The sequence below is a fragment of the Eptatretus burgeri genome, chromosome 8 (genome assembly GCF_056783735.1).
Source record: "Eptatretus burgeri isolate ZD-2024b chromosome 8, Ebu_testis_v1, whole genome shotgun sequence".
In the NCBI taxonomy this organism is placed as follows: domain Eukaryota; kingdom Metazoa; phylum Chordata; class Myxini; order Myxiniformes; family Myxinidae; genus Eptatretus; species Eptatretus burgeri.
Genome location: NC_140968.1, coordinates 68430413 through 68455552, shown reverse-complemented (window position 1 = coordinate 68455552; position 25140 = coordinate 68430413). Strand labels below are relative to the sequence as shown.

The 25140-nt window shown below is 46.4% G+C and overlaps 1 protein-coding gene across 6 annotated transcripts in view; it reads right to left on the bottom strand.

The window, feature by feature from the left end:
- Positions 1-25140, bottom strand: part of NCLN (nicalin) — a 45275-nt gene that overhangs the window by 1066 nt on the left and 19069 nt on the right. For 5 of the 6 annotated variants that reach the window (XM_085892429.1, XM_085892428.1, XM_085892430.1 and 2 more), the window contains 13 exons: positions 24296-24486; positions 19751-19898; positions 19541-19635; positions 19357-19440; positions 18991-19094; positions 10371-10459; positions 10156-10295; positions 9848-10023; positions 2032-2119; positions 1863-1901; positions 1518-1681; positions 222-275; positions 11-89 (listed from right to left, as the gene is read on the bottom strand). In XM_085892429.1, coding sequence (XP_085748555.1) covers positions 11-89; positions 222-275; positions 1518-1681; positions 1863-1901; positions 2032-2119; positions 9848-10023; positions 10156-10295; positions 10371-10459; positions 18991-19094; positions 19357-19440; positions 19541-19635; positions 19751-19898; positions 24296-24486 — 1451 coding nt within the window. The remainder of the gene's footprint in view (positions 1-10; positions 90-221; positions 276-1517; positions 1682-1862; positions 1902-2031; positions 2120-9847; positions 10024-10155; positions 10296-10370; positions 10460-18990; positions 19095-19356; positions 19441-19540; positions 19636-19750; positions 19899-24295; positions 24487-25140) is intronic. The other variant, XM_085892432.1, reaches the window with a different exon arrangement.

The window sequence follows — 25140 nt, the reverse complement described above, 5'->3', positions numbered from 1 at the left end:
GAATTCTCACCTGGACAGCTATGTACACAATTCCCAGGTATCCGGCAATGCAGAGTGCTAGGATGAGGTCAAATATGGCAGGTTTCACTCTGCACACCACAAAAGTAACTTCACATGCTCTGTATTGTACATGGTGGAAATTTACCAAAGAGTGTCAAAACCCAACACAAACTTTATCCGAGAGTGCCAAATGGCACAACCACCGTCTTTCTTGCACTCACCTGTATGCATTGATCACCTGTGTAAGTTGGTCATAGAAAAGAAACTCCGGTTCTCTGGTGAAAGATGAGGCGAGAAGTCAATAACCACGATTGTTGCAGAACATAAAGTTGGGTGCAAAAGTACAAATCCACTTAACTCAAAGCCAAGCCTTCTCAAATCATGATTTCAAAGACGAATTTGTCATAATATTGAAGATATGTACCCATATTCTTCAATTACTTTATCCACCAAAGGTGGACGGAGGTTAAATTTTCACCCGTCTGTTTGTCTGTCAGTCAGTGAGCAGGATAGCTCAAAAAAGTTAAGGACAGATTCAGACAAAATTTGGTGGACAGGTTGGGTGTGTGAGAAGGACGAATCGATTAGATTTTGGTGAAGATCTGGATTGGATATTTTTAAAGTTACTTCTGCCATTGAGAGATAAGGCCAAAAACGATATCATCGCACGATATCTCAAATGTAGTTATGGACGGAATCAGATGAAAGTTGGAGGGCAGGTTGGGTGTGTGACGAGGACAAATTGATGAGATGTTGGTGAAGATCGGGATACTTGAATTTTTTAAGTGATTCTTCCCATTGAGAGATGGGGCCAAACATGATATAGAGTACAATATTTCAAAAACTTGTGGACGGATTTGGATGAATTGAGGTGGACACATTGGGTGTGACAAGAAAAATCCAATTAGATTTTGGTTTAGGTCCGGATGTAGATCCGGCCTATCAGTGGGATACAAAACGTAAACTTTTCAGTCTGGTGGAGGTATGCGCTCTACCGAGTGCCATTATAGTTTATTATCGTTATCATTGACTGACACTTTGTCTTAACAGAATAAATGAAGGGTGAGTATATTTGAGAGAAAAATAAAATTTGTGTGAGCAGTCTGACTCTGCTCTGGAGAGCATTACAATACTGTTGGGCAAACATAATCCATAAACTAATTAAATCAATCTGTATTGATTATTTTATTTTCAAACTTTATGTATTGATTATACATAAAGACATAAAATTTTCCTGTGATAATGAATGTTGTATCCTTAAGAGTTCACTGAAATCCGTTGAAAGTGCTTTTGGTTTCATGTTATCACATCTCAAAAAATTAATTTCCCACTGGACTCGTACTTTTGCACCCCACTATATTGTGATTGAATCCACAACAGATTTATCAACTGACAGAACATCTTTTCTGCTTCAAAAGTGCTTCTAATCCCCACACCCCACTTTAAATTCCTCAAGTTATCCAGCTCAATCATCATGGAAGAAGGAAGGCTTCCTGGAGCTACAGGGCCCATCCTACCTTTTGTCAGCTCTGGCTGTATGTCTGTGGACGTCATGAAGGTGCCGGTTCATAATGGCTTCAAGGGAAGGCAGCAGACCCACATCTGGCTGGACAAGCTGAGCAGCTCGTGCCTCACGTGACAGCCATTCTAACTGTGCCTCAAGCTCATTCTCACGAACACCCTGGCAGATGCACCCACAACAACAAATGATCCCACAATTTCAATAATCACGGGGATATGGGGGCAGGGGACTTCTGAAAAATGCAGTATCATTCACAGATCTTTGCTACATGGTACTGAAGGAAGTTGTCATGCACTTCAGGATACCAATGCTGACAAGCAGGCAAAGCACTCTGACTCACCATCTCCTCAGTGAAGATTTCAAAATCTTCTGTTGTTTCCTACCATGAGAAAAGGGGGGGGGGGGTTAAAAAAAAAAGTACTGCAAAATGTTTTTTTTTTTAATTGCCCTAAATCGGCATCCAAATCACAGCAACACCAGGTCCCACCCTCCTAATCTGAATTGCTCACCTTTCCAGTGAGGTTATACAAGTAATGTGCCAAAGCTTCTGCCACGACTTTGACGTTTCGTGTCAAGCGCTTCACATTGACCTTGGAGCTGCGAGCAAGTGGTTGTTGAAATGGAAGGAAAAGGGGTTGAAGGAAAGAAGGGCAACAAAATTATATTACCGAAACTTCATGGTTGAAATGCCAAACTCAGCTTTACGTCCAACCTTCAGACAATATTGCCATTGTAACAATGGACATTCTGCTCGTCAGATATTAAAAAGTTAGAAAAAGGGGAAATTCAAACCAGATGACAAATAATTGATTTGTCCTGTTGGAAGCCAATTAAACACCAGCAGGTGTCGTATCCGTGGACAGGCATCTCAAATCAGAAACCACAGATATTGCTTCAAGGAAAAAATAATAGATCTGGGACACAAGAAAATGCAAACAAAAACGAACTCGAGTTCAGTTAGAAGTGCAAAGTAAACGAGGAGTTGTGTATCGAGGTTAACGTAAAAGCATCCCCTATTGATCAGCTTCATCCAGTTCATTTCTTCTCTGAATGACAAGAGTAAAGATCTACTCAGTTTCACCTGAAATGTAAGAGAATTTATTATCCAGTCACATTCACTCAATCAGAGAACTTCTTGGCATCATTGCAAATTTTTCATCAGACTTTTTTATGCCTGTGTTGCGAAATCGCGCCCGCCGGCGTGCGGACGGCCACGTGACTCGAATCGCGGCACGTCGCCCACCGGACGGACAATTCAGTCATGACCCTCTCGGACCAACGCCAGGAGCTAGTCACAGGTGGGGGTTTAACCTCACCACGACCATGCCAATTGCCCACCCGCGCAGGATAGGGTTGCTCGCCAAATTCGATCTACCTAAGTACCTGCGCGAATGGTCGACCGGGCGATCGCACCTCGTCGCAGGTAGACTCTGGACACGGGCCGCTTGGGTGGCCCGTTCCGTGCTATCGGGATAACCGAGCGGTGTTATCGCCGACGTGGATGGTTCAGATTAATTACCGGGTGTATTAAGCCCACTACGAACCCTTTACGTGAAGCAGGATGGAGGGTCAATAAAGAAAAGACGAAGCGAAACGGGAAAACAATTCACACAATGCACATTTAATACGCGACACACGGAAAGCACACATATGCAGCCAAACAGTCAAAATGCACATATAGCAGTTAAAGCAAAAGAAACAATGACGCAGAGTTACTACCGAATACGTGTACACACGGCAACACTTATACAGTTCTACTTTACAGACGGCGCCAACACACATTTACTCAAAAGCAAAGGAAAGAAGCCACCCTCATAGACAAGGGGACAGACAGGCCTGGAGGCCAATATGTGCACGTGACCTGGAGGAGCGGCCAGGTCCGTGAGACCGGGGGGGTTCTACCCGCGTCCTCGTGACGTGTTGGCGGATGAGCCGCAGATGTGGCCGCGTGGCTGTGCCCCGACTCCGTGCTCCTTGGCGGGTTTCGTTGGCACGACGTTTGGAGTGGGGTGGGAACGGGGCCCCCTTTTTGCACTATCTCAGCGTGGGTGAAAGGGGGAATTGTTGATGCCCTGGGGGAAGAGAATGGCTGGCTGGCTTGGGTCCCGCGACGAGCGATCTCACACCGCGACCTCGTCGCCGACCGCCGTCCTTCTCGCCTCGGACCCGAGCTCCTTTGCTTCTTCCCGCAACTCTCCTCAGCCAACTGCAGAACCCAACTCGATGCCACACCGATCACTTCGCCACCCGACTCCACTCTCTGCCACACCGATGACTCGACTCATTCTGCCCTGCCGACACACACTGCTACTGCCACACTCTGCCACGATTCGCCTTGCGCTCGCCGTTTTATAGGCCAGCAGGAGAAAACAATATGCAAATATCCGGATCAGGATGACCTCGGGGGCGGAGCCACGCTCGCCAATTGGACGGAGGAAAAGTGGGCGTGAACCTCCCCTGATCCTAGAATTTGCATATATCGATTTCACACAGACACGCCTGGAGGCGGGGCCAAGCCGCTCCGCGCTTGCTAATTGGATGGATCAGAAGTGGGCGTGTAGCGTTCTTGATCCGAATTCTCCCTCGGAAAGGCCGCTATTTTGCGCTCGCGGCTCAGTGCGTATCGCTGAACGAGCCCAAGACAGCCCGACGCTCAGTGTTCACAGGTGGTGCAGGAATGGCTGTAGAAGGAGAGAGGTGAGGGTGGTGGAGGGTTTATCGGTGGTGGTTTGATGGTTATGGTGCCGTTTGGGAATGACGGTGATGCGATGTTTGCGGGATTGAGTTGTGAAGGTGAAGGTCGTGGCTGTTGGCGTTGTTGTTGTTGTCTGAGGGTTGGAGCGTGGTTGTAGTTGGTGACAATGGCTGACGTGGTGGTTAAGGTGGTTGTTGTGTGATGGCGGTTGAGACGTGCTTGGTTCAAAATAAGATAGAACAGAAAACAGCTATCTCAAAGCGTCGCAGCCCGAATGAATCACATAAATCCCCTCGAGACAACGGATTTGGGGCTAACTACACATGTACTTCGAGATATCTCACCTACGGGCCCCTTCATGGTGTCAGAGATGCCAACTTTTGGAAATCAGAATTAGGGAGGATTTTCAACCGACACCAAATAATGTGCGCGAAGCGCACATCTCGAGCGCGGAGCGCTCGACCCTTGCGGCGGGGTCCAGGGCCCGCCTTAGGGCCCTGGAAGCTCTGGGGTTCTAGACGCTCTCTAGTGCCCTCTGAGCCCTATTTTGGAGCATTTAACATATTAAGAATTCCCACTTTTTAAACAAAAAAAGGGGAAAATTGTGCACTTTTTAATGTTACATGTATGTTAATATTAGTAAGTTAGGGGACAATCAAAGATTAACAAAAAGCACAAAAGAAGCAATATTTTTCTTACCTTACTGGCTGGTACTACTGCTGCTTGCTTTTTCCATGGCAGCTTTGCTGAGTGACAGCTGTGTGGCTCTTTTAGCCTTTCTGATTATGTCTTTGCTGTATTCTCTCTGGTAGCAACAGGTGCTATGAGCTAGTTTTTCAATTAAGAGAGCTTCCAGGGTTTTGACACTCAAATTGGGACGAAATTCAGTATGATTCTTCCGTACAAGACTGAGTGCCCGCTCACATGATGCGTTCGAATGAGGAATGACCAAGATTCCCTTCATCACTTTGCTCAAATTAGGATACTTCTTGGCACCAGTGCAGGGATCTGTGAGCTGTGAAATCCGATGCCACTGCTCATCCACTCTCACTGTCTCAGTAGCAATTGTAGCTATGGAGGCGTCTGCCTGGTAGTGAGCGAATTCACTCTCAAGACTGTCTATGTCACTATCACCGCCACTGAACAGACAGGGGAATTTCTTGATGAAAAACTCCACACAGTCAAACCCCACTTCTTGGTGTAGCTTAACATCCAGCACCTGAGCATGCTTGGCTAATTCATCATCTAGCGGCCAGGTTTTGAAGATGTAATTGCAGGCTTTCACATAATATGAGCAAACTGCACTGAAGAAACCTTGGATGTCTGACTCACTCAGAGTGAAGGTGGATTTCTTGAGACTCCTTTGTTCCCTTATATACAGTTTGGCATCGTTCCCAATCATGAGGTCCTCATCATTCTTCTGATGATTTCTGTCAGAGAAGGGTAAATTTACCAGAGGAACCGATGACACCGATGGTTTCAAAAACCGTACGAAGATATCTTTCAGAAGACCATTCAATTCTCCGTGCAGGAGATGAATACAGGGTTCGTCTCTTTGGAGCAGAAGATTCCCCTTCTCAAAAAGCTTGTTAGCATATCGAAGGAAGAAACAATAGTTTTGTTTGTGGAGACAAGAACATCCTGTTGACACGTTTTTCTCTAGATTCCTGCACAGTGTTTGAGGAAGATGCGCTTTTAGTTGTAGAACTCTTAGTACACTTAGCCGCAGGGCGATCACACTTGCGTTTACTGCCAGCAGAAGAGGTCAGACTCGTAGTACCAGATCCAATTTTACGTTTGAGGAGAGAGCTTGAGGTAGGTGCAGCCAAGGAAGAAGACCTCTGATTCGAAGGTTTTGCTGAGCTTCTATCAAGTGATTTGGCAAAAGCAGAACTTAACTTGGGTCCTTCTTTGCCTGTAGATGGGACTATCACAGTCTTTCTCGACTCTGAAGGGATCTGCTTTGTAGATGAACGTGATGAAGGGCCGGTGATGCTACCTGCTCTCAGCATTGGTTTTGGTGCTGTCCCTGCTGTCTTCTTCGCAGCAGATACTGCAGTGGTAGTGGTGAATGCTGCTCCACTAGTGCTTGATCCTGCAGTGCCAGTACTGGCAGTAGATACAGTGCCGTCCTTCTTGCTCGTTGTTAGAGTCTTGGCTACAGTTGGTTGCATTTTTTCTTCGTACTTCTTCTTTGAAGAAGAGGCGAAGTGGCTCCCACTGTTCAATCAGCCTGTCTAGGCACTGACCAAGGGACAGCCACCTTGTTGCGACATGCTTCAGAATCTTGTGTGTCGGGGCATCACAGAGTTCTTGCAGTGCTTTCACTCCTTTGACGCGTTTACTACTTTTGTCCAAGTAGTAGTAAATATCGATGAGAAAGTCATCTAATTCAATGGGTAAGGCCTGAGCCGCCTTCTTGGCCGTATTGTGCATCATATGGCAAGGGCATCCCATGATGTAGCACTCTGGATTTTGTTTGTGGATATAAGCAGCGACTCCTTTGTGCTTGCCCACCATGACAGAGGCATTATCAGCACAAAAGGAAACACAATTTCCCCACGGAATTTTCCTGTCACTGAACTCATGATCAAGCAGTTTGAAAATGTTTTCTCCAGTGGAATCTTGTTTGCACGCAGGCAAACTTAGCAAAGCTTGCTTCACAATCCCAGCACTGTTGTCATAGTACGAAATCAGGACAGGATATAGCTGGGCCTCACCACTGTCATTGCTACCGTCTGTAGCTAGGCTAAATGGAGCTAGTCTAGCAATATCGGCAATAGATGAAGCAGTAACATTTGACAACTCACCAATTATTGCTGAAGTTTTTGTTCTTGCACATCCATACTTTGAAGCAACTTTTGAATCTGGAAACATCTTTTGAAATAGAGGTCCAGCATGATCTGAGACTGATATGGGCAAGTTATGTTCCACAATAAATCCACTAAAGAGAAGTTCCGCTCGGGTAACATCCTCTTCCTCGCTTGTCCCTTGTTTGGTGAAATAATTCAGAAGTGTACCGGTACTCGTGCTCGAAGATCTCTCCTTTGCAATGTCTGTGTGCCGTTTGCTTCCAACGTGCTTCCGAATATCATCGCGACCTCCGTGCTCAACTGAAATATCAACGCTGCATACTGTACAATACGCATGATGAATTCCTCTTTCAGACTTTTGAATACACGGGTATTGGAGACTGTATTCGGTCTTGTACTTCTGAGACCATTTCTTGGTCTTCGTAAGCTTCTTTTCTGCCATTTCGTAATCAACATCGAGGGCTTGAAGCATCGGTAACTTCGAAGTCGATTACTTCGGTAACTTCGAAGTGATTAGTGAACAGTGCAAAAATATCAAAATTTCGGGAGGATAAGGATAGTGATCGTAAGGGCAGGAGTTTGGGTGAATTTTCGGAAGCCTCCCGATGAAATCGGGAGGGTTGGCATCTGTGTGGTGTAATGTGAATTTCCCCAACCGTAACACCTGTATTTGCCAATGAGCCAATGGGGTTGGTCGGTATCAGTCAGAGGGAGCTCGGCTAATTGTGGTTTTTAGCAAGGCGAGGCTCCCTAGAGATGGGAAATGTGTGTAGTGTGCAGCTCTTTACCTTAGTTTTATTACTCGATATCCAACCCTACCCCTAAGGTCGCCGGTCCCCAGATTTTTCACCCAAAGTGTATCGGGTCATTGTCAGTTTATGGTGTATAAAGAATGTATACAAGTATTTTCACCAAAACTTTGAATCCTGTTTACAAGGATATTAAATTACTCATATAAATGGTAAAAAAAAAAAAAAAAAAAAATTATACACCACTAATAAATATAATGGCCACATTGAACTTTCAAATGTGATTGAAATAAGCACATTATTTTTATTATTTTGACAAATTATTGATGAATAATGCTACTTGGACACATGATGTCATTGAATCGTTAAATGTAAAACTAAACGATTGAAAAAAAACAAAACAAAAAAAAACAACTTCATTTTGAGCAGCTTTGGGAGCTTATTTTTGTCACATTTGAAAGTTAATTGTGACCATTGTATTTATACAGTTTATCAAGTGAACATTTGAAGTTTTTTGATTCCAGAAACATTTTGTTTACCACTATCAACTCGGCCTTCATTTTAGTAATACGCACACTTATTTGCCAAAAAAACAGCATTACAAATTTGATGTTCCCAAGGATCAGACATCACGTAATTTTCTTTTCAAGTGGAAAAATACAATTCTCATCGAGTCATGAATAATTAATAGAGAGAAAGAGAGAGACATATATATATATATATATATATATATATATATATATATATATATATATATATATATATATATATATATATATATATATATACATATTGGGACCTCACTCTGAGCAGAGCGTTGGTGCTGGTTAAGCAGTCTCCTGGGCTATTGGGCACAATCCTGGATGGGTCACCACCCCGACACAGTATACCAGCAAGCTGGCACTCATTTTGCAGACCTCGGAAGGATGACAGGCCGAGTTAACCCCACCTGGTATTAATTCAACAGCTGAACGGGATTTGAACTCAGGACCCTAGGATCCAAAGCCCGCCACCCTAACCATTAAGCCAACATCAGATATGAATGATACATTGCCGTAAAGGCCGAGCCCAGCATTAGATGCAATGCCATAACCACATTCCAGGCCTAACGCCGTCTTACTACATTGCCATCTTACTAAATTGGTCATCCTGAAGGCTAACATCTGGCATTCAGCCCGTCACCTACAGATGTCATGTAGTCAGATTATATGGGTCATGCTGTTCAACTGCCATCAGCGAAGCGACGGGTAAGTTTGAGTGCTGAATGCCGGGATGACATGCATGTCCGTAGAGGTGGGTAGAGTGCTGGATGCTGGGATGACCTGCACGTCCACTAGAACTAATGCCATGTTACAGCAAAAAGAGTGACAGCAGGACGGACGGAGAAATCCGGTGACATTAATATAATGTATTGATGATGACATGGTAAACAGGTGATGCAATATCCTTCACTACTTGGGTTTTTCCCTCTCCCCATAAATCTGACACAACCAGCAACTCGTCCATGTATCTCCGTCCACTCGCCCATCCCCCACTCCACCGGTCTCTCCCTCCACCCAACCCTCATCCAGCCCCTCCCCCTCACACTTATCATCATCTCTACCCTCACCTTCTTTTTCTCTCTCTATCTCTCTCTCTCTCCATCAGCTCTCTGTGTCTGTATCTCCACCTCTTTCTACGTCTGCTCCTCCCCCCCTGCCCCCCAACTGCACACTTGCATCCATTGAAGACAAAGTCTTCAATATCCCCCGCCATTGTAAAATATATATATATATTTTTAAATCTGTAAACATCAAAAGGCACGAGTTCACCACTTGCTTGATATGTGTACCAAATTTCGTAAAGATATCTTGAGGGGATTTGTAGTTAAGCTCCGGAAACGAAATGTGACGGACGGACGGACGGAACCCATTTCTATATCCCCCGCCAACTTCGTTGGTTGGTGGGGGATAATGAAGCAGTCAGTAAGCTGGAGAAACTTCAAATCTCCATGTTTCTCTACAACAATCAAAATGATAAACTAAACCAATACAAGCTTATAGTCTTTAAAAGTTCTGCTTCCACTGACCCCACATCAAGAATGGAATGACGGCTCCTCCGATGTGGTGAGTCAAGGTGGGAAATTGAGAGCGCCGGAATCCGTCGCAGGCCAAACCGTTCATGTTCCCAGCACAACAGCTCTTCTGCAAGATTTATCTTCTTGTGCACAAGGGTGATGTGCAGTGGTGGGTAATGAGATGATACCTAGGAAGGGGTGAAGGCAGTGGAATTATGAGCTTTGTTCAAGCAAGAATTACAGTAGAAAAGTGCAAAATAAAGTAGTATCTGAATGTGATGGGGTTTTCCTACGACACAATACCATAGCAGAGGACTGACCTTCTCCAACTCTTGCAGAAAAGCTTGGATGGGAGTGCCATCCCGTGGTGGCCTTGAGACGTGGACATTGAGAGTATCACTACTGCCTAATGTGTCTAAGCACAACACAAACGCCACAGAATCCTGCAGCCAGCTGGAGTCTGTGGGAGGGTTACCAGGTTAGTCTTGTGGTCGGAACTCAGAACGAGATAAAAACCAACATTTCAGGCACACACCTGTGTGGTCAAGGTTATCCTCCAACCAGCGTTTGGTACCCTGGTAACTGAATTTTCCTCCACCAGACAAAAGGAAGAGAAGGTTGAATCTGCAATACATCAGATCACGTTTAAGAAGAAAAACAAAACGAAAACAAAGATGACACTGTTGCAATTCTTTCTGCAATATTGGTTGTGAAAATACGATGGACTTCAACCAATGTCCAAAACAAACGCTTGGTTACAGTAAGTAAATGAAAGGAAGGAAAGTTTTTTTTTTTTCATTTAAAACTGCGTGAGACCATTGTACATCATCACATGAGCGACAATCACAGTTCCAAAAGCAGCTATAGTTGGTGGATCTTCCCGACTCAAACGGCAAAAGGAACTGCGGCACACAGTGGAGTACAATGATGCAATTGATTAAACTGTATTACATCATGCCTCACAAATGGCATGTGGCTGTACAATGAGTACAGCGATATTCATGACGCTGCATACTATTTATAGCCGAAGGGAGGAAGGCTGATGTCTCACAATTAGAATGCAGGACACAGGCTTTGCAATGGCTGTTGGGGTATCATTAATGCAGGGTCAATTTTTCAGTCTCAGATTTAATCTTACGATGCCAATGGATCATGTCCCATAATATTTTCACACAGTTTCTTCATTGTTAGCAATTAGTAAATACACTGTGCATTTGGTCCTCATGATAGAGGGTGATTCTATTAATTAATTTATTTTACCCATCTCAATGTTAAAATCATTCAAGTGAGAATTTGAGAATTTGAGAATTTCATAACCCCATAAGCTTGCTTCAGCATTTTAGGCGTTTTTTTGTAACTTTTTCCAAGCTCAGAACAAAATTTAATACATATTACCGATTCACAAAGGTCAATGAATCTGATGGCAATATGAACATCACTCTTCATGTGCAGCCGCAGCTCACCTGAATGAATGATGCAATACTAGTATTTATTGGGACTTCCTTTCAGAATAGACAAACAGTCAATGAAGTGGATGATGACGGACTATTTACACATTATGCAGATGGGACATGGGGGGAGGACAAACAAACAAAAAATGGAAGGAAGGAAGGATGAGACTATGGATGAATGAGGCTATGGAGGAAGTAAGGGAAGAATATGAAGGAGGAAGAAGAGTCTTAATGCAATGTTTTTGCATACAATATGGAGACGACTCCTTGTATCAAAAAAAAAACCAATCCAACAGGACATTCAGTTTGATCGAATATTGTAGAAAGAGATGAGTGGGAATCAGGTAATAGTAAAAAGTTGAAAAAGTGAAAAATGCAAGAATGTCAATATCATACTAAAATGCCAAATTTGGTGTCTGTCTGACCGGAATGCATTCGGTTCTAAATTTTCCAATCTCAACCAGACTTGCCAGTGGGACTAAGACTCATACGGCGGAAATTGTAGCGACTTCATTTGTCCCCCTCCCCCAGGGGGTTTTCTGCCTTGTTGGGGTTTTTAGATAGCTAACCGTGGCAATTCCCAAGGCTGCTTCTAATTATAGTGTACGAGGTGCAGTGGAACACGAGAAGCAAGAGTGTTGGCATCAACTCCGCATTACCGCGCGTCCGGATGTACATTCCTGCCACCCCTAGCGGGCGAGTCATGATATACGAAAACCCAATCACGTGATACAGCACACTCCTCCCCTCGTAAAATGACAAGTCAAATGATGAAAGGACAATCATAACATGACCAACCGAAACCAATCAACATAATCCTCCAAGTACCGCGGCCGCACCCTGACCCGCCTTGGACGGGCAGCGCCACCAGACAGCCCAGGCTCAGACGCCTCCCGGCTCGGTCGAGGTGACACCCTCGCCGGACTCGCGCCATCCGCAATAACAACCGCCCCCGGCCGACCAGCCTGCCCAACGTCCCCGGGCATGACTGAATCAGGCGAAGACCCCTTGGGCGTCGGCAAAACCGGCCCTAGCGATACAACGTCTGGCCACGGCGATATTACAGGTGGGGGTACCACATCGTTCGGCCCGGGGGGGTGTGGGGGGGTGACACTGAACAGCGATCATGCATTTGGTCCACGTGTCACTTCCACACCTCCCCACCATCAGTCCGCACCATGCAATTTGCTGGCCCCAGTAGCACAGAGACCACAGCCGGCACCCATTTGGAACCGTGGAAATAATCGCGCACCATTACCCGCTGTCCCACATCGAAACCGCGCAGCAGCGTCGGACGTGACACCGCCCCACTTCCAGACCCTCCAGGTCGCAGCAAATCCAGTCTGGACCGCAATGCCCGTCCATAGAGACGAATGGCAGGCGAATCACCCGTGACAGGATGAATTGCATTCCTGTAATGGAGCAAAAAGACATCGACCACTGTCTGCACAGGTGCAACACCCCCCCTGCGCAAAGCCCGTTTCAACATCTTAACAAACGACTCAGCCTGCCCATTCGTCTCAGGATGATACGGTGCGGACCTTAGATGTCGAATACCATTTTGACGCATAAACTCATCAAATACACCTGCGATGAACTGCGGACCGTTATCAGAGACCAGGATCTCCGGTAATCCTTTATTAGCAAAGATCGTCCGCAGTTTCTCTACTGTAATGTTTGCTGATGTATGCTGCATTACTACAACCTCCGGCCATTTAGAGAATGCATCGATCACAATCAAAAACATTTTGCCATTAACCGGCCCTGCAAAATCTACATGGACCCTCTTCCAGGCTCGTCTGGGGTCGGCCATAGCCCCGAGGCTCGACGCGGGTTATCAGCATCTGTTTGACACGTGGCGAAACGCTTAACCAACTGCTCAATGTCTTTGTCCAACCCCGGCCACCACAACAGGCTACGAGCAAGATTCTTGGTCTTCACGACGCCAAGGTGACTGACATGCAGTTCTTCCAAACACCGCTGCCTGAACTTCGGCGGAATCACCATCCTCATTCCCCACATAACGCACCATTGGAGCAACGACAGCTCCGATGCGCGCGACATGAAAGGTTGAAATGCCGGTGTCAAAGGTAGATCGCTCCAATTCCTCGTAGAAATCGCCTGGACAACACGGGCGAGCACCGGATCATGAGCCGATTCCACCGCGACCTGTCTGGCTGTGATCGGCCCGCTTTGGACCTGGCCCAGCGCGAACACATCGACCCGGTCAGCCGACTCAGACGCAGCCGGACCCTCTGCACACGGCAAGCGTGAGAGCCCGTCGCAGTTAGCATGCTTCTCGGTGCTTCGGAACTGAATATCATAATCGTAAGCAGCAAGAAACAGACACCACCGCTGTATTCGCGCGGCTGCTACCACCGGTACCCCGCTTTCGGGTCTCAGGATGAATTGAAGCGGTTTGTGATCCGTCTGCAAAGTGAAATGCCGCCCCAGCAGGTATTGATGAAACCTCCGCACACCCCAGACGAGGCTGAGAGCCTTGCGCTCGATCTGGGCATATTCCCGCTCTGCTGCGGACAGGGTCCGGGATGCAAAACAAACAGGCCGCTCGGAACCATCGTCCATCCTGTGGGAGAGCACCGCCCCGATGCCATATGCAGAGCTGTTGCATGCCAATAAGAGCGGACGCGCAGGCTCATAGTGCACGAGGACCGTATCTTCTGTGAGCAGCCGCTTGACGCGGTCGAACGACGCCTGGTGTGCAGGCCCCCAAGCCCAGCGCTCGTCCTTCCTTAGAAACCGTGTTAACGGCGCAAGTTGTGAGCTGAGCCCGCGCACGAACCTTTGGCAATACTGGGCCATACCAATGAACGAGCGCAGCTGCGTCTTGTCGCGAGGCAGTGGCATGTGTTGAATCTCCTCCACCTTCCGAGGACCTTTCAACAGCCCCTCCGGAGTGATGATGTGCCCAAGGTATTCCAAGCGCTGCTTGAAGAACGCGCACTTGTCCCTGTTCAAGCGCAGGCCACACGCTTCTAGCTTTGTCAGCACTTGGGCAATGTTCGCAAGGTGCTCGTCCGCCGTTTTCCCCGCAATGAGCACATCGTCCAGGTAAGTCTGAGCGGGCAGGCCAATACAAACCTGATCCATGGCTTTCTGCCACAAGGCTGGGGCCGAAGAAATCCCAAAACAGAGTCGGGTATATCGATAGAGCCCTTGACACGTGTTGATTGTCAAAAGCTCGCTACTCCCGGGATCCATCGCCAGGTGAAAATATGCATCACGCAGATCAAGCTTCGTGAAGTATTGACTCCCGCCAATCGCGCATATATTTCATCGATTGACGGCAGTGGGTATTGCTCCACGCTGAGTCCCGGGTTAACCGTGGATTTGAAGTCCCCGCACAATCGGACGTCTCCATTCCGTTTCAGCACCGTGACAACCGGGGTGGCCCAATCTGAGTACGACACCCGTTCGATCACTCCACAGGCCTCCAGCCTATCCAGTTCACCCTTGACCTTGTCCCGCAGGGCATATGGCACCGGTCATGGTTTACAAAAACGAGGAACCACCCCTTCCTTCAGGAAGAGCTTTCCCTCCATGCCCTTGAGTTTCCCAAGGTCGTCGCAAAACAAACCTTGATGTCTTTGAAGAATCTTCTCCAACTGATCCTCCCACCGGCTCGGCACGGGTTGCACAAGGTGAACTGCGGCCCAGTCTAGCCTGATGCGGGACAGCCAGTCTCGGCCGAGGAGAGAAGGTCCCCTCCCCTGCACGACGTACAACGGAAGCGTGGCGACCTGGCCTTGGTACTGCACAGACACGTCTGCCATCCCGACTGGCGTTATCTTCTCGCGGGTGTACGTGAACAGCGTGAGGTTTGACCTGATAAGCTTCAGGCTATTGAGTCTACGCGCGGTCTGTTCGCCGATGATCGACACAGCCGCTCCCATATCGACCTGAACCGTGATCGGCGTTTTGTTCACTTCGATTTCCACCGTCATCGGGTGCGCCGCCGCCGGGCCAATTGAAAACAGGCCCATCAACGGCCGCCGGTTCCGCCCCGGGCCGCCTCGCACATCGCCGTCCATGACCTTAACGGTGGCCGGCGCCCCACGGCACACACGCTTCAGATGACCCACCTTGTGACAATTGAAACGCACGGTGCCTTTGTACGGGCATGCATGGCGCAGGTGTCGACCTCCGCATCTCAAACACGTCCGCGGGGTCACCTCGCCGCTCGTGCGGCCGCGCGGCGACGTCCGACCCGCACCGAAGGTCGTGCGCGCGTCCCGGGGTGCTCGCGACCCCACGTGGCCGGTGATGGCCCGAACATCCTCGCGAGTCTGCTTGACCGCTGTCGCCGTGCTGACCGCCGAGTCGAATGTAATGGCTTCACCCTTCAGCCGTAGAACCGCCGAAACCATCTTCGCATCTTGTAAACTAGCGATAAAACGATCTCTGAGCCGAGCTGGACGCTCCCCTGCCGTGAACTTGCAGGCCACGGAAGAATGCTTTATCCGCGCCACGAAATCAGCGACGCGCTCCTCTGCACCTTTCGAGAGGCGATCGAACTGGTATCGAGCGAGCTGTAATGACTTCTCCGGCGCCATGTGTGCTTTCATCTTCTCCACAACGTCCCGAAACGAGAGCCCGTCATCACGGGGCTTATCCGGCGCCACCAAATCACTCAGTAGTCGATAATGCTCCGCCGAAAGCGAAGCGAGCAAGATCGACTTCTGCTTGCTCTCGTCGACCACGTCATTCGCGTGGAAATAGCATCTCAATTGCTCCGAAAACAATTCGAAGTCGTCTCCGACGAAAACGGGCACGTGTCCGTTTTCACCCATCCTCGTCACCAACTATAGTGTACGAGGTGCAGTGGAACACGAGAAGCAAGAGTGTTGGCATCAACTCCACTTTATTGCGCGTCCGGATGTACATTCCTGCCACCCCTAGCGGGCGAGTCATGGTATACAAAAACCCAATCACGCGATACAGCACACTAATATCAAAAGTAACAAGAAAAAGAGCAATCAGAGATTGCAGACCTCGCCAGGACTCGTTTTGTGGAGTACATTTTGTGTGGTGTTCGTGTACTGGTGCGTTACGTAATTCATGAGACATAATTAGAGCTGCCACTTTATAACTGCCAGCAGTGATGACTGGGTACCAAGACGTCCCACTTTGATGTGACACCCAACCCTGACTCATGGAATTTTTATTATTATTCAATGGAATTAAAATATATTCAATTCAAATCAAATGAAAGACCAAATAGGTACAGTCCTGCATTCGAGTCATCAAAAGGAACCCGAACAAGCAAAAAGCAAAGATGAAGACATCAGAAGGCACTTGGATAGGATTTGGGTTTCAGCTGCTACTCCTCTACCCTCAAACTCATCCAGGCACAGCCAAGTGAACGTTACTCAAAGGAAAAAAAAAGAAGATATCAAAAAAAACCCCCAAAATAACCCATATCAAAAAATTAAATAATTCCGGCTGCCCGACTATGCATCTGATCAAGTTGAAATTTAAAACATGTATTCCCCATCACCGCAAGATCATAAACGTGAAGTTTCATGTCGATTGATGAAGCGGTTCCAGAGAAAACATTTAATATATATTCTTCAATCCAATATGGCTGCCAAACGATGTGACCTATGACATCATATATATGTGAACATTTTGTTCCTCATGGATAGGCGGTCATAAGTGTAAAGTTTTGCCTCGATCTGTTAAACTACTTCAAAGAAGAAGATATTTGAAGGTTAAAAAAACGCAAAAAAAACTATGCCTGCCAAATCACGCGACTGATGACATCATCAATTATTTTTCTGTGGGCCATTTTATCCCGAGATGACCCTTAATTTTTCATACTGATCAGATGTAGCGTTCTACATATGCAATTATGATGTCATAACAAAGGCACCTATGACGTCATGAAAAAGAAAAACACATTCCCCATGAGTAGTTGCCATGCACCAAGTTTCAATTTTTTTTTCGTACAGTGGTTTCAGAGAAGATGTCAAAAGTTTTTCCTTTTTTCCAATATGGCTCCTATACCGCGTGACTTATAACATCATAGTTATAATTAACAATATCCCCCTTCCGCCACACGGCGGGGGATAAAAACTAGAAGGGCACTCGGTGGAGCGCATACCTCCACCATGTAATGCCTGATCCAAGAGAACATATCGGGTCCAATAAATATTTGCGAGATATCATGCTCTGCAGTACTATATCGTTTTTGGCCCAATCTCTCAATGGTGAAGAATCACTTTTACAATTAAATAATTCTCGTATCCAGATCCGGATTCGGATCTTCATCAAAATCGAATCAATTCGTCCTTGAGACACACGCAACCTGTCCACCAAGTTTCATCCAAATCCGTCCAAAACTTTGAGATATCGTGCTATATATCAGTTTAGCCCTATCTCTCAATGGTGAAGAATCACTTTAAAATTATCAGATTCGGATCCGGATCTTCACCAAAATCTAATCAGTTCGTCCTTTTCACACACTGAACCTGTCCACAAAATTTAATCCATATCCGTCCACAACTTTTTGAGATATCTTGCACACCTACAAACAAACAGAGAGAAAGGGGTGAAAACATAACCTCCTTCACCTTCGGTGGCGGAGGTAAAAATATCCAAGGGTAGGCGTTCCAATGCTGAAAGTTTTGGGTCGATCACTCAAGCGGTTGTGGAGTAAACAAATTTAAAAGGAAATAAACGTGAAAAAGTATGTGGAATGAGAAGTATGTATAATAATCTTGACTATAATTCATGGCCCAGTGTATTTGTTTGTTACGCTACTCCTCTTACAGTTCTGGGCCAATTTCATCCATACTTTATGCATAGGATCAGCATGACCAAAATTAATGTAAAGGGTTGTTTTTATCTTTGACGGTGGTCTTGAGGGTCAGGAATGGGAGGGGAGGGATGGGATGGGGGGAGGGGAGGGGACGGGGGGAGGGGAGGTCGCAAATTCTCTACGTAAATGTGTATTGTGGTAGCGCCACCTGAAGGTGGGAGAGGGCATTACAAGTCCCACCCTTTATAGTGCAGTATTCCTGTCCCCACATTTTCCAGTGAAGCGGGAGGTTTTGAATTATAATCAGTTGGTACATTTTTGCTTCATGAACGTCACCCGGGTTTTTTTTACTTATTTTTTCAGGAATAATTGAGACCACTCTCAGTTGCCTATACACCGCCAAAATATAGGTATGCCTCAGAAGAAAGTTGCATGTTTGGAACAAGATCTCTCGTCGGGCAGGTACTCCACTAGTAGTAATAATAACAACAATAATAATAATAATAAGCGGAACCAAACCAATAGGGTTCCTTTGGTACCATGATGATGATAATGGCATAATGTTAATTATAATATTAACATGCCACCATCCGCATGTTACGTGAAGAAGCAGCAGGACATCAAGCATTTTGGGTTCGGAGGACATTTTTAACATCCCACGCTCTCCTCCCCACTCCCCCTTGCCACCCCCCGTCCCCCTCCAGCCAGTATCTAAAGCATCAAAGGTTAAGCATCGGGTGTAAAAATGTATAATTAAGGTAAAAGGACCAATTACAAATGGAACTCAAGTTTGTAAAATGGCACATGCGCATGACCCCCCCCCCCCCACCACCCCTGGCCTCTCCCATGGAGAGGATGTGTTTGCAGTATTTTAAAAAGGAGGGAAGGGAATGAATCAAGAATAGAATAAAGCAGTGGCATACGGAGCATGTGTGCGTTGGTGGGCGTAGAGGCGAGAGAAAAGTCTGGCAAGTTCCAGAAGAGACACTACTCCACTCCCATTGGAGTCTGCACCAAATGACAGGCCCTGGAGAAGGGTGGGGAGGGAAAAAAATGTTTTGATGAGAACGATTCATTATAGGGCACAAGGGGAAGCAGTAGACCTGATGGAGAGTGAGGGGAATGTGTGTGGGTGGGCGGGGGGGGGGGGGGTGAGGGGTGAGGTGAGAGGTGGGGGAGGAATACTTCAACAAACAAATAAATAAAAACTTCAAGTATAAAATTACAATGAGGAAAATGGTAAATTAGACTTTGTTGAAAGAAATTGAAGCACGGCATAAATGGCTGACCGGAGCGATGCCGAAAGTATCGTAGTGTGCAACCAGTACAACGGTTGGCAGATCCTCATTCCCTTCCAGGCCTGCGAGGCGACCCTGGTGCAAAGAGAGAGAGAGCATCCGTGGTTTGAAAAAAAAATGGAGTTCATAGCGAGACGATTATACAACGTACAAAAGCTTGAGAGCAGAACCTAACCTCAAGACTGACAATAGGCCAGTCAGGCAGTGGCTTGCTTTGACCCCCACTGGCAACAAACTGGAAGCCGTTGGCTGTAGCAGATCTGAGTAGCACTGGGTTACATAGAACAAGGAAATTTGATTGGTTCAGCGATATTCCACAAACAAGTCATTCATGTAATCTGGCAGAGAGAACAAAGTTGACAAACTATTGGTTATGTTCGTATACTGCCTGCAGCTGAGGGTTCCACAAGGTCAGACGATGTGTCCTGTACTTGCTTGTGGATTGCCAGCAATTCAGGATCTTCATGTGCAAAATAAACAGGCATTGGCATCTCTGCTGTGAGAAACTCTTGCTCCACTTCTTGGAACTGCTGCTGGAGTAGATGGGGGAGGGGAGGAGAGTTGAAGGGAAGAAATGAAAATTGGAACAATGAAATAAGGAAAAGGAAACAAACAAACAAACAAACAAAAAAAAAGGAAAGGATGTAACATCACTCCAGTTGACAAGAAGTGTGCAAAAACAGATCCGATCAACTCCAGACCGATGAGCTTACTTTCAATTACAAGCACAGTCATGGAATCAATTATTGCTGCTGATGTCACGTTTTCTGTTTTCAAACAGCCCGATCTCTGACCATCAGTTTGGGATCCCTCCCAGTTGCTCTACTCTGGATATACTTGCTGCTCCTCGCTCAGCAATTGTCAGAGGCCCTAAAACTTAATCAATAGGTCAGTACTGTCTCCTTGGACATATCTTGTGCATTAGACGCAGTCCGACATCAGTCTTTGCTTGTCAAACTCTCTGCCTGTGGCATTCAATGCCATCCTCATTCCTCGATTTACAACTTCCTCCAATCATGCAGTCAACATGTTGCTATCAATGGAAACCTCATTCACTACCTTCCCCCTCCCAACCCTCCTACTCCACCCCAGTGAAGGCTGGAGATCCCTAAGGCAGTGTCTTGGGCCCAGTCTTGTTCGTCATCTATTTTAATGACCTCTCCGATGCTCTGAAAACCCTCTTCCTTTTTGCAGATGACTCTATATTGTGTCAAGCAGTACCCACATCCCTCTGCTTGGAAGACTGCAGCTGCATCACTCTCTGCTGATTTGGAATTAATCAAATGCCGATTTGATAAATGGAATCTATCCTTTAATCCTGAAATGTCTTCAAATGAACCCACATGTTCATTTCCATGGTCAGCCACTGAAAGAGGTTCAGTCTCATGAATCGTCTAGGCCTCACCATCAGTCGTGATCTCTCCTGGGCCAACCACATAGAAAAGCTGAACTCCCCGGATCAGCCGCATAATGTCAGAAAATCTTTCCTTGGAAAATCAGAGCTACTCACAGTCAAACTCAATGGAGTACTGCTCTCTGCAATGGAACGGCACCCCAGCATTACACAGCACCACAGCCAAAGTAGGAGGTCTGTTGCTTTCACATTGCAGGTTGGTTGGTGGTGTCTGGTGTTTTTTTTTTTTTTCCTTTGATTTTTAAATCTCCTTTTCACCAACATTGCTCCCTCTGCTCTCTGTCCTCTGTCCCCAGAAACTCCAGGATGCACATGTTCGAGTAACCCCCTTCTGGATAAACTTCCAAAATCCAAACTGACTGCACACCTGAACTTCGTTCCTCACTTCTCCAGTCTATGGAACCACCTTCTAGAGCAGGGGTCGGGAACGTTTTTGACTCAGAGAGCCATTAAAGCAAAATATTTGGAAATCTATTTCAGTGAGAGCCATATAATATATTTTAAGACTGAATTCAACTAAATGTGAGTATAATAAGCCTCTGAATTTATTCTTTTAAATAATGTTGTTATAATACTCACCATTAATGGGACTTCTGGTGCTGTATGGATTTGCTGATGGCTTTGTAGTCTGGTTGGTACTTGGTGAGGTTAAGCTTCATGCAAGCGTTGAGGCTTTCATCCGTTAGATGTGATCGTAGGTTGGACTTGATGTTTTTAAGATGTGAGAATGACTGCTCACATGCATACGTAGATCCAAACAAGGTCAATACAGCAATACTCACACGCTGCAGTGTGAGGTATATGACAGGAAGCGCGTTCCAAGTTTTGATAATCAGCTCGTCTTCGGGTTGAAGTTTTTTCATTTCTGTCCACATGTGCTTGTTCGCCAACTCCGCTTTCTGTCGTGCGATTCTTTCCAAATCTTCATTCAGTGACTTGAACTTATTCACCCACATGTCTGAGGCCTTCAGGTCAGCCACTTCTGCTTCAAAATCTCTGACGGAGACACCAGGAATGTAACTCAGGTCGGCTGTGTTCAGTGAACACTCGTTTGGATGGGTGATGAACTTAAAAAGACGAGTGTGCTCACGAAATTCTCCAAAGCGTGCTTTGAATGACTGTAGGAGACTGGATGTGAAGCCAGCTAACTGGTGGAGATCAAAGTTTTGAGTGGGCTCACTTGCTGTGCATGCATCTTTAAATTGTCTCAGTTTTTCAAAATGTAGTAAACGACCTGTTTCAAGATCCATGATAAAGAGCTCCAGCTTGTTTTCAAAAGCAAACACGGCTTGTTGAAGGGATAACACTGTATTTCCAATGCCTTGCATTTTCACGTTGAGCTCGTTCAGATGTTCAGTCATATCCACGAGATAGTAAAACTTGAGGAGCCACTCAGTTTCGGCTAGCTCAGGATGCTCAATCCCTTTCATTTCAAGGAAAGTCCGGATTTCGTTCAGGCAAGCCGCAAAACGGCTAAGCACCTTCCCTCTTGACAACCAACGCACATTGCTGTGCAAAAGCAGACCGTGATAGTTATTTCCAACTTCATCCAGCAGTGTTTTAAACTGGCGACCATTTAAGGCTCGGGCAACAATAAAGTTGATCACACGAATGACCAGCGACATCACTTCGCCAAGCTGCTCATCACACATCTGAGCACAAAGTGCCTCCTGGTGTAGAATGCAATGGAAACTTAGGATGGGTCTATTTTCATGTTCACGGAGAAGCGCCACAAATCCTTTGTTTTTCCCCACCATACACGGAGCACCATCAGTACACACCGAGATAAGTTTATCCATTCGTAGATTTTTTTCTTGAGCGAACTCCATGAAAGACTTGAATAAATACTCACCTCTTGTGGACCCTTTTATTGGCAGAACAGCAAGACTTTCTTCGCGCAGTGTATCACCAGCAGCATATCTTGCAATCACACTGAACTGCGACAAATGGCTTACGTCTGTTGACTCATCCAAAGCCAGGGAAAAGAACGGCGCTGTATTTATGTCCTTCACTTGCGTTTCCTCCACTTGGTTTGCCATCATGATGGTACGATCATGAACAGTTCTTGCCGACAGAGGCATGTCTTTTATCCGTTTGATTATCTTGTCTTTGTTCGGAAGATCATCAAAAAGTTCATTGGCGACATCCAGCATGAACGTTTTTGCATACTCGCCATCTGTGAATGGTTTTCCGTTCCTCACTATTGCTAAAGATCCAGCAAAGCTGGCGGAATTATAGTCACCTTGCCGGGTCCATACGTGGAGTTGCTGCTGGCTGGCTTGCACCCTGCTCAGTAGCTCTTGGCACGCTTTCTTTCTGCTGTCTCCCGCAGGGTATTTTGATGCAAAGGTAGCATGGCGCGTGTCGAAGTGCCACTTTATATTCGACCGTTTCATCGATGCAATTTTATCATTGCAAATTAGACACACCACAGAACCTGCTCTCTCCACAAAGGCGAATTCTTCGGCCCATTCGTCCTGAAATGTACGATACTCCTCATCTTTTTTTCTTTTCGCCATCTTCTTCGTCGAAGGGTTAGCTTTGAGCAAATGAGAGAGAGGGAGATGTTGACCCAAGTGAGTCTGGCTGGCCTGCACACGGGCTGACATACTCGAGAGGTGCGACGCGGCCGGCCGACTCTGGGATGCTGTCGCCTCAGCGGTGGCGCGTGATTGGTCGAGATGAATTCCGTGACGCGTCTCGGCGGCGGCACGTCATTGGAGGAACCGAAATCACGAGTCGCCTCAGCGGTGGCGCGTGATTGGTCGAGATGAATTCCGTGACGCGTCTCGGCGGCGGCACGTCATTGGAGGAACCGAAATCACGAGTCGCCTCAGCGGTGGCGCGTGATTGGTCGAGATGAATTCCGTGACGCGTCTCGGCGGCGGCACGTCATTGGAGGAACCGAAATCACTACTCGCGTCGGCCGCATGACTGGACGAAACAAAAACCGCTTCAGACAATTCGGAGGTGTTTTTTCTTCTCTCCTTCTGCCAAGTTCAGCCCTGCACGTGAATGAAGCACGACACCATTCAAACTATAGGTAAAGCTTCTGCGAGAAATATTGGGCTTTCCAAGTTTCAAACTCCAATTTTATCTGCGAGCCAGATGCAATCATCAAAAGAGCCATACCTGGCTCGCGAGCCACACGTTCCCGACCCCTGTTCTAGAGGCTGTTCCATTTCGCTCTTCCCTCCAGGGCTTCAAGCAAGCAGTGCACTGCCATCTCTTGTCATCACCAATTCTGTCCCATGATCTCTATTAACCCCCTCCCCCCCCCCCCCATTAACCTTTCCTAATTCAACCCTCTTACTTGCTAGTTTTCTCTCTTTCTCCTTCACTCTCTTATTTGTTTATTCCCTTGATAGTTGTATACAGTTGTTGCCCTGCTACCCCAGTGTCAATTTAACCTTACTATTGTAGTGGAAATGAAAAGAAAATCTTAAAATAAAATAAAAAAAACAAGACAAAGCGTAACATGTAGCAATGTGCAGGAAGACAAGTTCTTATGGACACCTCCATGAGCTCTGGTGTCAATCTGCCCAAGTCAGGTGGCAGAAGCACCAACAATGCAGCAGCTGCAAGACTGACAGCTCGTCGCACCCGGGCTAAAGTCAGATCCGCGAGTCTGACGATCACGCAGCGCCGTGACAGCTCTCCGGAGTCTACAGGACGTACCTCTGCACTGAGCACAGCGCTGCGGGAACCTATGCCACAAAAACAAATTAATAACACTCTCCTTCAAATGCAATTTCAACACAAATGTAATGAATCATTAGGGTTGCATCGATTATAAAAGCAAAATTTCTGCGAGGAAATTTGTGAAGGGGGCTGGGGGTAGGGGGACCCAACTTGAGTGCAAAATGTTTGAGCCCATTTGTAGCCAAATTCGACCCTTGTGGTGCTCAAACCAAGACCAAACGACTCAACTGAGTGAAGATGTGCTTTTTCATTCACAGCTGTGTGATCGTGGACTCTGTGGAACCATTTTAACAAACCGAGGGGAAAGGGGTTGAGTGGGACGAAAGGGCTGTTCAAGAACTGTGGCTACTAAATGGCATAAACAAGATCAAAACACGATAATAATCTCAGTCATCAGGTGCAAGATGCCATACTAATGGAGGTTCTTGCGTGGTTTAAACACGTTCATTAAAAAAAATAAAAAAAATACAAAACTTGAGCTGCAGCATTCTCTGCTCATCGTCTGTGTGTCACCGGTCTGCCTGGGCCCCTCCAACTCACTGCCAGCACACTAATTATAAACCAGTGTTATCCACCTTCTTTCAGCAAGATCTTACATGAACTTTAACTTCCTAAAAAAAACTTTTAAAAAGGTTGTTTCATCAGATTTCCTGCTCAGG